The following is a 12,232-nucleotide window of genomic DNA, read 5'->3' as shown; positions in this document are numbered from 1 at the left end:
CCAAAACGTAGCAAACCAAACTTCTTTGAATTGGCTCCAGCTGAACAAAGAGGCCCATTGGCGTTTTCTGACCAGACGAACTATAGTGGGGGGTAGAAAATAGGCCGAAGTAGCCATAAAAAGCCAAGGATCCAGAAGAGACAGCGCAGGTTGAAGGAAGCCCATTTTTTCAAGGTCAAGAGAAAGACGTTGAGAAGCTCCGTTGACCCGAACTTTAACGATGCTGGTGTCTCAAGCAGGCCTTAGCGATAATTCAGCGTATTGTCTATCGCAGCAAAGAGGCAAAGTCCATAGTCGTGTGGGAGATATTCTCTCCACGCCCTGTCTTCACTTCGCCTACTATGCGCGTGTTGTGATGGGATCGACATAACTTTCTCTGAATTTTCCAGCGTCTGAATCGTCGTTGTGGGTACGTCGTAATCAATATAGCGACTGACTAAGCAGCGGCTACATAAGGTTAGAGGCCCCGCTAAGTTTGAGAGGGGTTTTTTCCTTGAGTCATCAAGAGGATAGCATATGTGCTGGTGTGCCTGGACCAGAAGTATATAAGATACATCGCTTCTCTGAAAAGAAAAAACACCAAGCTCAGTCCACAGCCATGGCGCCGAAACACCATATTAATGGCCACGCGCCTAACCTTGAATCCTACTTCAACTCGAAGTTACATTTGGAGGCGTCCGTCGAGACAGCTGTGACGTATGGGCCGGCCCACTCGACCTCCTGATTGTTTGACATGCATACTGACGGTGTTTTTCTGCGCCCGGGGGGTAGACTTTTGAAGAGGCGACAAATACATGGCCCAGAGCAATGTGCTCTTGCAACTGCGCACATTCTCTCGCAGGTGGTTGTCAAGTCAAAATGGGCCGATGTTGACCAGCTGCTAGATCGTGTGTATCAGGTTGGACGGAAGTTAGTCGATGCACAGCCGCAGGAGCTGGTCATCGGTAACATCATTCGACGGGTTCTAGGCCTTATCAGAGACGAAGCTGAAGAAGACCGGAACGAAAACGCCAACGAAACTGGTGGAGACTTCGTTCCAGATCTGCGCACGGCGGCAACCACAGCAGCAGCGACATCTCTTTCGTTTTCTGCTTCCCCAACTTCAGCGCACGCTCCAATTTCTTCTTCTCTACCACGACCTTCGCGCCAAGCGTCCCTTGTGCCAGCCTCGGGCTCGTACCAGTCCATGTTTAACCTTCTATCTGCGGCGGAGCCGTCGCCTTCAGTTGGCGGAGATGCGAGTTCGACTGTCTCGGGTGCATCAACACCTGTGCATCTTGCCTCAGGCCAAGGTCATGGCAGCGCGGTCAATTTTGCTGGGAGACATAGCGCTCTCAGGGACGAGATTGTGGACGGTATAGAAGAAATCAAAGACGAGATTGGCCAAGCGGATGACCAGATCGCCGGCTTTGCTGAAGGGCAGATTAAGCCAGGCGACTTTGTGATGGTCTATGCACCCTCCCGATCAGTAGAAAAGTTTCTGGTCAAAGCGGCGTTGCGACGGCGATACACGCTGTTCTTGGTGAACGACAATAGTCCGACACATTCCTCTACTGGACTTCAGGCTGTTGGCGAGCGCTACGCGTCTCTTCTGAAGCGGTTGAGTGCAGCAAAAGTCAATGTCATACGGGTAGCCAACAACGCTGTGGCCTCTTACATTCCCCGGACAAGCAAAATTGTGCTCGACGCACGAGCCATCGCAGCCGACGGCGGCGTTCTTGTCGACAGCGGAGGAGGGCGGGTTGCTCGAGCGGCCCACGCCCAGGGCTGCACAGTTCTTGTTGTGGGCGGCGTGTATAAGGTTTCCCCAGAGTCCTGGACGGATCCGGATGCATTTGTAGAATGGGGAGATCCAGGCAGGCTTGCTCGCTTTGCGGACGGTGCAATTTTGGACGGCATCAAAATCGAATCTGCAATGACGGAATACCTACCTCCCGGCCTGATTGACATTTACGTAACCAATTTGTATGCTTCTATCCAGCCTTAAAGTCCCTCGACAAGAAAGCTGTGTTTGCGCTAACTAACGATTTCTTGCAGAGGGCCGCATTCAAAACACTATCTCGAAAGCGTAATTGCAGACCACTACAAAAATGAGGATTTGGAGCTATACGGACAGTAGAGGAGGAGGCTAGATGGTATTTTTTCTGGACCGGCGGTGTAATACGGGTTATCACTGTATGCAAATTCTGGCAGCCATTTAGGCCTATGGTAAATCAAACATAGTCCAGTCAATCGCTCTGCAGCTTTTCGATCTACGGTATCAGGAGGTCACAAGACAGGCGCTGGAAGATAAAGCAAACCGCGTCAGCACATTTCGTTTTGAAGATTGCCCCATAGACTGAAGAAGGTGCTCAGCAACTAGCGGCCCGACACCAAATTGAGGTTGAGTCTGTGGAGGAGGGTGACTGGCTATTACGTCGTAAATAAACAGTAGCCGACTGTCAGAAACTACTGCCTGAGCCGCCGATATCATCATTTATTAAATCGATACAGAGTGTAACGGCAAGATCTGAATTATACAGCGTATACTGTGTGCTTCTCCCCTCTATCACATCTGCTTGTTTCTTTTTGCATACACTGGCGTCTGCTCCTTTTCATCAGTGCTGCCTGTCTGGTCTCTTCATATGTGCCTGTAGAAGCTCCTGGATCTCGCCTTTTCAGCAGCCATGAGCACTCCCTAGTATGAAGCCACCTCTGCTTTATCAGAAACGATGTATACTTGCAGCCGGGCCGGAACGGACAGAGCCAGGCGAAGGACTGATGGCTGTGGTAGCACCACGTCCTGGCTCGCCAAGCCAGCTACAACGTGCAGAAGCCACGGTACGTCAGAAAAATGATGGATTTTCAGGCGACGTGGACTCGAGGGTCAATTTGGCTACGGTTCTTCGGCCGGCAGTATGGCTGCTGTTTCTGGTAATCGGTGCGATGTTGCCGTTCCTGTCAAAAGAAAAAAAACTCAAGCATCAGTAGCTAGCGCCGTACTTTACAGCCTAAAGGAGCCGATGCAGGCCGCCTGACGGAGCTATTTACTGGCTCGATTGATCAGCCATAGAACAGGGGTTTTCTGCAGACCAAGCCGTTGGTCACGGAAAACAAAATCATTGGTAGAAATCGTCAAACCTTTAATCAAACACGTGGCAATGCGATTGACACTGCAGCAAACGGACGTGGCCGTAAATACGGTGGGACCTATGGAAATAACGGTCGAGCACCACCACGAAAATACCGATTTCATTCGTATCAAGCATCGTTATCGTTGCCATCTTTAGCATCGTTGTCGTCGCATCTCGATTCGTCCTCCTTGTCGGACAGCTCCTCCTCGACAGCTTACTCTGTTGGCTCACTGTTACCATATGAAGACCAAATTGAAGACCAGCTTCCGGTGCGCAAACATATCCAACGATGATTAGAATATCCCCGACATGCCAACAACGGATGAAACGGTGAGGCCAAGCTAACTTACGGCCTAGCACACGGTCATCCAAAAAACGTGCCCAGTACCGGCCGTGCCACGAATCCCGCCATCCCGAACGTCAATACCCTACGCTTGGAAATCAAGGTGTTATTGCAGCAGTGGAGAATACTATGCGGAGTCAAAGGCAGGCTCGACGAAAACTGCGCAAGCATCCTAAAAAGCAAAACCGTCAGATCCGCCGGCAGTGCAAACAAGAACGCAAATAGAGTTGACAAGAGCACAAGATAAGCAGCGAAGACAAGAAGGCGAGCACAAGCGAAAGCAAGACAAGCAAGACTCCATCCCTCATTATGGCCAAAGGTATGAAATTATAGCAATATAGACTTTGACGAGGCTGATACTCGCTGGAATATGTCCTCTAATCAATCAGGGCTATCATGACCATTCGCATGGCCACAATCAATTCGCTGGTGGACGTTACTGGTACAGCCAGCATCTGCATGGTGTGGACCATATAGTTTCGCCAAGGGCTGTAGTGTTTCACGACATTTCGTCCCCTACATTAGATTGCCAGGTCATGTGTTGCTGTAATGCTCAATACTGACTATCGCATATCAAGGCTCGGTGAAGTCATTGCATCGCGGCTCGAAGGTCGTATCTTAGTATGGGTCTTGGTAGCATCCCCCCCTCTCCTAGACAGTCTCTGTAACCGGGGCGCCAAAGGCGGCTCTGGGCCCCATACTCGTGCCAATTTCAGTCGCGGAGATTTTGGCTATTGTGGGTTCGACCGTGGCGGATGTGGTATCTTTGGCCGTGGCACTGGACTTCGTATTTCAGCCTAGGTCCCTGTGCATAGGCCTGGTGCTACACCTGTCAACAAGCTTGAGAAGAGAAGCGAGATTCACGAAGTAGCTGCCACGGACCAAGTAATGGCAGAGAAACAAGCAGAGCTCGCTCGAATGCAGGAGCAACTGGATCAAATGATAGCAAACAAGAAAGAACACATAACTTACTCGTCCAGAGGCGGGGATAAGCGGACTGAAGATGATGATGCAAATTTCGAAGTACAGAGGCACGAAATTGAGGTACGGAGTACTGTCTCATGGAGTGAATAGATTGGCAAGGATGAGCAGGATCCCTGGATTCAGGCAGATGAAATGTACGCGCGGGAACTAGCAACAGAAACCGGCCATGGGTGTTTTTCGAGATAGCTACGTAAAAATCAACCTACAATCGATGTGATGACCTACTGAGCCACTTGCAAATATGCAATTCGAGGAGTTCTATCTCGTCAAAGTAGACTCAGAATTGCTTCGACTATGCTCTCGTTATATTTTCGACGTATCACATCGGTCAGCCTCTACCAAGGCTCGTGTCATGCCGCCGATTTTGCTTCAACCCGTTCCACCAGTTCGCCAACGCCAAGTGCTCGGCCGACTTTAACTTTGACCTTGCGTTCCCGACTTGTGTGGACCGCATGGCCAGCTTCTCCAACCGGCTCCCCTTCGTCGGAGAACGCTCCGTCAACCTCTTTCTTCTCGGCGTCGTTATCTCCCACCTTCTTCTCCCGCTTCTCCTTCTTTTCAGAAATCTCGCCTTCCAGCTGTTGCCGCAAGTCGTCTAAATCTAGTCTCATACTATACGCATCCTCTCCATCAGCGTAGTATTTAAGTTCAGTCTTATCGTTGCGAAATCCAAGGGTTTGGCAGTATAGGTGTATGGCAGCGAAGTTGGACACGCGCACATGAAGGCTGACATAACGGGCACCGAATGTCTCGACCATTGCGAGCTCTTTCAAAGTCAGTTTTTCCTCTGTATTACGTGTGTTGGAATCTTACGGGCTTGTCGCATCAGTTTCTCGGCGATGCCGAGGCGGCGATGCGTACGCATCACACTGATGCTGGTAATGTGGCCGTGCTGCACGCCATCCGCCGGTTCCTCCTCTATCTTGGCCAGGACGTAGCCGACAATCTTGGGGTGGTCGTATGGTGTCTTGGCTGGGCGGCTAACGTCGACGGCGACATAGCTCAGCTGTGGCCAGGTCATGGCATGGTACAAATAGTATTTGAGCAAGTAGTTCTCTGGGAGATTCTCTAGGTTCGCGTGCTGAATCAACGGTAGGTCCGATGACTGTAAAGGGCGAATATCCATGGTAAAGAAAAGCAGTCACAAAAAGAATGGCACAGAGCGATGTGGTGAATATGGCGACAGGTGTAGATGGTAATGGCATGGGTATGTTTTTCAGTCCAGTGCAGTTGTGAATGTGGGTATTAAAAGCTTTCCCACCTACGGAGTATTTCGCAATCTTGTCGGATTGCTACATATTGTGGGTCCCACCTCTTTCAATACAGAATACGGAGTACCGTGTAATACTCCGTACTCCGTAGTTTCAGGACCAACATTTACTAAATATACTCCATACTCAGCATCACCAAGTTTCTAACCGTGCTGCAAGGGCCAGTATCATTTACTGCGTCCAGTGTTTTGTAGAACTATGGCGTAAGCCTACTTGATATCTTGCACACAAATCAATATTGCCAGACAACTCCCAAAAATATCGGTATATTTGAACTGTTCCCTTCCTCACCTTCAGTCCCAGCCTCCCTCGGTTTGTGCCCGGTGTACTTCTTTAGAATCTGCGCCACGTCTATTCTGAATTTTCCCGCACCGGTAATGATTTTGTCTCTGGTTCCATCGTTGAGGCGGATGTTTCCGTTGCGGATCCTGCCAGAGCCGCCGCCTTGGCAGCAGCTTTCTTCGCCTTCTTCCTTTCCTTGTCTTCTTGCTTTTTCTTCTTAGCTTCAGCTTCCGCAGCATTGGTCTCAGCTGAACCGCCAAATTTCTCTTTCCATTCGGCCACCTTTTTGTCGTCAATACGAGAAAACAGATAGGCAGGTTTGCCTATCTTGTGGCCAGGCTTGACACTATATGGGTCAAATTTGTCCGTGATCAATTGCAAAGGGAGATTCAACTGAGTCGAGATAGCCTCCGAAGTCGCCGGAATGAACGGTGAGAGAACCGATGCCAACAGTGAGCATACAGACAGAGCATATCCAATGACGGTCTTGGTCCTTTCAGGCTCTTTCTCTAGACAAGAATTATCCAGCCGATACTGCAACAGGGTATTACCTTGGCTAGATATGGCAGTTGCCTTCTCCACCCCGCTGCGTAGGTGGACAAAATCCATCTCGCTGATGTACTCATCGAGGAGGTTTTGCACATCGCCAATCCAACCAGGGAAATCAAAATTATCGTCAGTGAGTGTTGGCGAATATTCCGGCACGATCCCATCAAATTTGGCGTTGACGAACTTCACTATTCTGTTGATGAAATTGCCTATATTGGCAAGCAGGATGGAGTTGTTCGCCAGAACGAATGAACTCCATTCGAACTGCGTGTCACTGTGCTCCGGTCTTGAGCTGAGTAGATAGTAGCGGAAAACAGACGTCGGAATGCCAGTATCCTTGGCCTGATCACCAAAGACGCCTATAGACCGAGATTTTGAGAATTTTGTTCCTTCGTAATTAAGATACTCCCTGTATATTCATAGGGTCAGCGCGAACAAATGTGATCGGGATGAGAATTAATCTGTGACTCACGTCGTCGAAATGTTGTGGACCATGGTCCAGTTGTCTCCCGTGCCAATTTCGCAAGCTGGAAAGATGACGGCTAATAGAGGGGTTGAGACGATAAGTTATTACAAATGGCTCGTAACGGAAGGATGATGGAGAGTCTTACCATGGAATGGCGTGTTGTCCTTGCCCATAAACTGATAAAGTTCTACATCGTCCGCTTTCCACCAGTCCGTCCAGTCTTTTGTATAGCAAGCTGTTATGGATGGGTAACCGATACAGGCCTAAACAACAGTCAGAAGCTGACGTACAAAATTTGTAGACCAATAGAATGTACGAACATCAAACCTGCGGCAGTGTTAACATCAGTACCATCGTTATAGTCGCGACTGCGAGTACAGAAGAAGAATCGAAGATACTTACCAGACATAAATTACTTTCCCTTCATAGCCAGGGAGAGGTACTGGCACGCCCCAGCTCAAATCGCGCGTAATAGACCGGCCCTCCAAACCCTTGTCAAGCCATGACTTAGTGATTGCGATGGAGTTGGGCGACCAGTTGCCATCTTTGCTGGCTTTCAAAAACCAGTCTTCAATCTTGTTTTGCAACTTATCTAGAGCAAGAAAGATGTGTTTGGTATCGCGGGGAACAGGCGCTTTATTGACTTTGCAGACCTTGCAGCGAGGGTTGATCTACTTGCGTGTCAAAACCCCCCATACTGCTCCAAGACAGAAATAGATATCCGTATACAACGTACCAGTTCAAACGGGTCTAGAAGGTTGCCGCATTGATCACACTGATCTCCGCGAGCGTCGTCATATCCACAACGAGGACAGGTTCCTTCGACAAATCGGTCGGCTGAAAATCACTCGTCAGCAGGGTCATTTGGTACATAGTATAAGAAGTGCAAGTCCTACCGAGAAAAGCATTGTGCCCTTCGCAGAATGGTTGGGTGGTGACACGCTCCTCGAGCCACTTTTTTTCCCACAGCTTCAAGAAGACATCCTGGACGACTTCAGTGTGCTTATCGGTACTCGTACGGCCGAAGTAGTCGAACTTGATATCGAAATCGTCGTATATTTGCTTGTGTAATTTGTGAAATTTGTCGCACAATTCTCGAGGGCTCATGCCAACTTCCAGCGCCCTACACAAAAAGAGAAGTATCAGCATCAAGCTACTCTCGGCAGGGACAGAAATTGGCATACTTGGTCTCTGTTGCGGTTCCGTACTAAGTACTAATGTTAGTCATTACTGTTCTACAAAGGCTTCCGAAAAAAAAGCGCCGGATGAGCTCACCTCGTCAGTACCACAGATATACAGAGTGGGGTTCCCACGCTGTTTTGAATAGCGAGAGAAACAGTCCGCGGATAAGGTAGATCCAACGATATTTCCCAGCTGCGACGAGTTAATTTAATCAGCATACACTGTTATCTCCTTGTGCTTCATTGGCTTTTTTCCTGCAAACACAAGCCGTGGGCTTGGAGGACGAACATGAGGGACATTGTTGACGTATGGCAGCTATTAAATTTAATTCACGATTAGCAACAGCATGCTTCAGCAATGGAACTGTCAGTGGGACTGGGTAGACGAACCGCACTCGTGATCAAAACGTTCTTTTTACCCTTCACGGGTCTTATTGTATCGTTGGTAGCCATGAAAAGGGGCTCTTTCTGGTCAGTCTTGAGGTAGCTTATAGTTCGGGAAGAGTGTGGATAGAATATCAGACTGGTGAAAGTATGTCGCAGTTGTGAGGTGTAATGCGAACAATCCAGTGGAAAATTTCAAGTGCTTACTACTCTATATCAAGGAGTCATCATACATAATAAGACGAGGGGAAGAGAGGGGTTCACATAACGCGCAATTAGTGCCCCACTACGGAGTAAGCTACTTTACGAGTTATATTACTCGGTACTCCATATATTAGAGTGCGAATAATACGTACGACGTAACATGCCCAAAGTACGGAGTTATATTTGCTGAATAAAAACCAACATATACTCCGTATGCGTCTACTAAGGCTATAAAATCGAGATTTGAAAATGGCCGCCGACCCGCTTGAAGAAATTCTACATCTAGAGGATCATTATTATCTAGAAGGATACCAACAAGGCACAGACGATGGGAATCAAGCAGGGCAGAACGAGGGCCGCACGTTAGGCCTGGAGACGGGGTTCAAAAAGTTTTTCGAGAGCGGTCGCCTTTACGGCAAGACAGTTGTCTGGGCAAATCGTTTGGAAAAGCCACAAGACCGCGTGTATCGAAGCACCTTTCGACATTTGTCCTATCTGCCACACAACACACGCCTACAGAAGAATGTACGGGCGTTGTATACATTGATAGAGCCCGGGACTTTGTCGGTAGGGAACACTGATGAGGCCGTTACCGATTTCGACAATCGCGTTAAGCGAGCGAGCGGAAAGGCACGAATAGTGGAGAAAGCCACGGGCGAGTCGACAATCTTAGGATCTTCGTCGTCGCCGTTTCCTTTGCAACAATTACCATCATTACAAACGGCGAACACAGCAGCAGCCTCCGTTCCGGCTAAAGTGCCATCGGAAAAGACACCGACACTGTAGCTAATACACGATGACTTCGACTCAAAAGCGGCCTTGTAAGGAAATCCAAACACAAACGTCTCACTACCCATAAGGGACTGTGACGGTATGGGCGAGTTTGCAAGTTTGTGGGTCGGTAGCGTTTGCCGTATTTCAAAGATGGGAGTTTCTTCAAATTATCGCAGTGCAATGCTGACGGTGCCCATATCAGGGAGGTCAAGATAGAAGGACGAAAGACACAGCACTTCACACATTCTCAAGTTCCCAGCGATATCCCATCTTCCGTGGCAACTATATACGATATAGATACTGCGCGTATTATCTCACATCTTCATTGAAACGACCGGCAGGGATAACTATTGAGACCATTAGTAAATAGAACGTACGTCTGTTGAATGAGTTTGAAGAGCATACCCTTCCGAATACGACGGCTCCGCTGTCAGCTTGTACTTATGAACGTCCCACGAGCCACTTGCCAGGCTCTGCCCACTGGGGGTAGGGGGTAGGCCATCAACAAGTAAGTCCTTGATAGCGTCAACAGGTGGCTTGGCAGCCAGGTGTCCTCCCAACCCTTTGGTCTGGCCCTCTTCGGCAGCTGCTACAAGCGCCTGTGCGCCAGCAGCCCCAACAAGGTCAGTCTTTGGCGCTGCAGCGCTGCCGACAGTCAGAAGGGCCACAACGTCCGCTTGGCTCACTACGCTGAGGCGTGGATAGTTCCGGCGGGCGTCACGTTTCCAGTACGGGTTGCCAGCAATGTCACCAGCGGGCAAAGTGATAGGATCGTCGTAGCTCAGGGGGTCCAGTGCACCAGGCGTGGGATTGCGGAAGTAAGGATTTAAGGGCACGCCGTTGCTCCGGTTCTCGTCAATTACTGTGAGGCGGCGCAAAGCCTCCCATATCCCTTTTGATTGCAGCGTTTGTTTCTAGTAGAGAGAAAGCTGGTTAGAATGTGGCTAAAACGGAACATGCAAATCCTCTTTGACAGAAGTGCAATCGCCGATACAACTCACTTCGTTGATGCTCATCACCCCCCCAACGACTTTCGAGACTACCTTCGATGCCATTGCAACGGTCGGACAATGGTTAAGTTTGGCCGGGGGGAAAAAATAGCCTACTGGGAGGTTCAGGCTTTGGTAGAAGAGGTTGAAGTCCTATTGTCTTGATACGGAGCACAACGGCAAGTTTGGAAATCTGCCTTGGGGCGGGTTGTCAGCTGATCCAAAAATAAGCGGGACATAGTTACATAATATCCCATTTTATTGGTCAGCGGTACTAATGCCGATGATCAATGGTCGAATCGATACGGAGTACGGAGTACAACATGCTGAATGGCGACGTCGGCCTAGTCTTCAAGCATCAACGTAGTGCATACTTCTCTCCCGCCTCACCTATACGGCTTTCCAACTGCTTCAATTTTGACCTTTTTTTTTGCCTATCTCGCCCGAAACACAATGGCTGTAAGTTGACGAACACTTAACTTTTGTCGCTCTACTATTTATCATGCAAAGCCTTGCCCACGTTGATTGGCCAAAGCTCCCCCTGGATGGATAGTTCACGTCGCTTTTCCCCAGCCATGCCAATTCCTCGTCTAGCTTTTGCCCCCTACCCCTCCCCCTTCTGAATCTCTGTACAAGTTACTTGTCTTTCACATCATCGTCGCGCCAAGCTCATATCTTTCCAGCCAAACCCCTTATTTTTCTTGACAAGTTCACGTTTTTGCATACTAGATTTAGCTTTCCCTTGTCCCCTGCGGTTTGATTTTTGAACATTTCACTGGTTCTCAACATAGCCAAATAAGCAAGATGCCTGTGGTGTTGCGCAAACGAAAAGCGACTGAATCGGTGCCAACCCCGGCATTAAAAAGACAGGCTACTTCGGCTGTGTCAAAGTCGGCTTCCGTGGCTGCAACAACCACAATCGCCAAGAAAAAGGCAGGAACTAAGAAAGTGAAAAAGGAACCTTCTGCCTCGAGCCTCCCTACCGTTGGCTCAGCCATCGACTTTGAAACTTTCGGTGGTTATATCGAGAATAATGAGGGAGAAAAGACCACACTCAAAGCTCTTGTCGACGCCAGCAAGGCAGGTGTTGTTCTCTTCACATACCCTAAGGCATCAACTCCAGGATGTAGGCGCTATCCATGCCTTGCAGTAGTCAAAATTCAAGCTAATCAATCAGGCACGAAACAAGCATGTTTGTTCCGCGATGATTACATCCCGCTGACAGCCAGTGGCCTGGCTATATATGGTCTGTCTACGGACTCGCCAAAGGCCAACACGACATTCAAGACGAACCAGAACCTTCCTTATCCGCTGCTGTGCGATCCTAATGCGACACTCATTAAAGCCATCGGGCTCAAAAAGGAACCCAAGGGCACTACCCGTGGCGTTTTTGTCGTCGATAAAGCCGGTAAAGTGCTAGTCGCTGAATCTGGCAGCCCTGATGGGACCGTGGATGTCGTCCGGAAGCTGGTACAGAGCCAAACCAAGGAGTAAAACTGGACCGAGGTGGCCCCATGTTTGGTGAGATGTGAAGCTCGGTAGTAGCCGGACATAATAGGCAACAAGTCTACGAGCTAGAAGTAACTTCGTATCTCTTTATTTACAGTGTGCACACGTGCATCATAGCCGGTAAAAAACAGCATATGATGCTCAGTATCGACATACAGCACCCATCTACGCTTGATTTGCAGC

The 12,232-nt window shown here is 49.1% G+C and overlaps 3 protein-coding genes across 3 annotated transcripts; 2 read left to right on the top strand and 1 right to left on the bottom strand.

The window, feature by feature from the left end:
- Positions 1-598: 598 nt before the first annotated feature.
- Positions 599-2,119, top strand: CMQ_7841 (translation regulator gcd7; the record flags this gene model as incomplete). The annotated part of the gene is made up of 3 exons (XM_014313481.1): positions 599-696; positions 772-1,965; positions 2,038-2,119. The coding sequence occupies 3 exons, from the start codon at positions 599-601 to the stop codon at positions 2,117-2,119; spliced, it is 1,374 nt and encodes a 457-aa protein (XP_014168956.1).
- Positions 2,120-4,790: 2,671 nt separating this feature from the next.
- CMQ_7965 (methionyl-tRNA synthetase) lies at positions 4,791-10,606 on the bottom strand (the record flags this gene model as incomplete). The annotated part of the gene is made up of 12 exons (XM_014313605.1): positions 4,791-5,206; positions 5,254-5,545; positions 6,456-6,951; positions 7,015-7,084; positions 7,154-7,228; positions 7,785-8,131; positions 8,193-8,215; positions 8,284-8,322; positions 8,479-8,505; positions 9,320-9,626; positions 9,957-10,465; positions 10,553-10,606. The coding sequence occupies 12 exons, from the start codon at positions 10,604-10,606 to the stop codon at positions 4,791-4,793; spliced, it is 2,655 nt and encodes an 884-aa protein (XP_014169080.1).
- A 738-nt stretch (positions 10,607-11,344) lies between these two features.
- On the top strand, positions 11,345-12,034 carry CMQ_7777 (disrupter of telomere silencing protein; the record flags this gene model as incomplete). Its single annotated transcript, XM_014313417.1, has 2 exons — positions 11,345-11,666; positions 11,766-12,034. The coding sequence occupies 2 exons, from the start codon at positions 11,345-11,347 to the stop codon at positions 12,032-12,034; spliced, it is 591 nt and encodes a 196-aa protein (XP_014168892.1).
- Positions 12,035-12,232: the final 198 nt, after the last annotated feature.

Source organism: Grosmannia clavigera (genome assembly GCF_000143105.1).
Source record: "Grosmannia clavigera kw1407 unplaced genomic scaffold GCSC_82, whole genome shotgun sequence".
In the NCBI taxonomy this organism is placed as follows: domain Eukaryota; kingdom Fungi; phylum Ascomycota; class Sordariomycetes; order Ophiostomatales; family Ophiostomataceae; genus Leptographium; species Leptographium clavigerum.
Note: the sequence above shows the minus strand (reverse complement) of the source record. Positions and strands in the feature narration are given on the sequence as shown.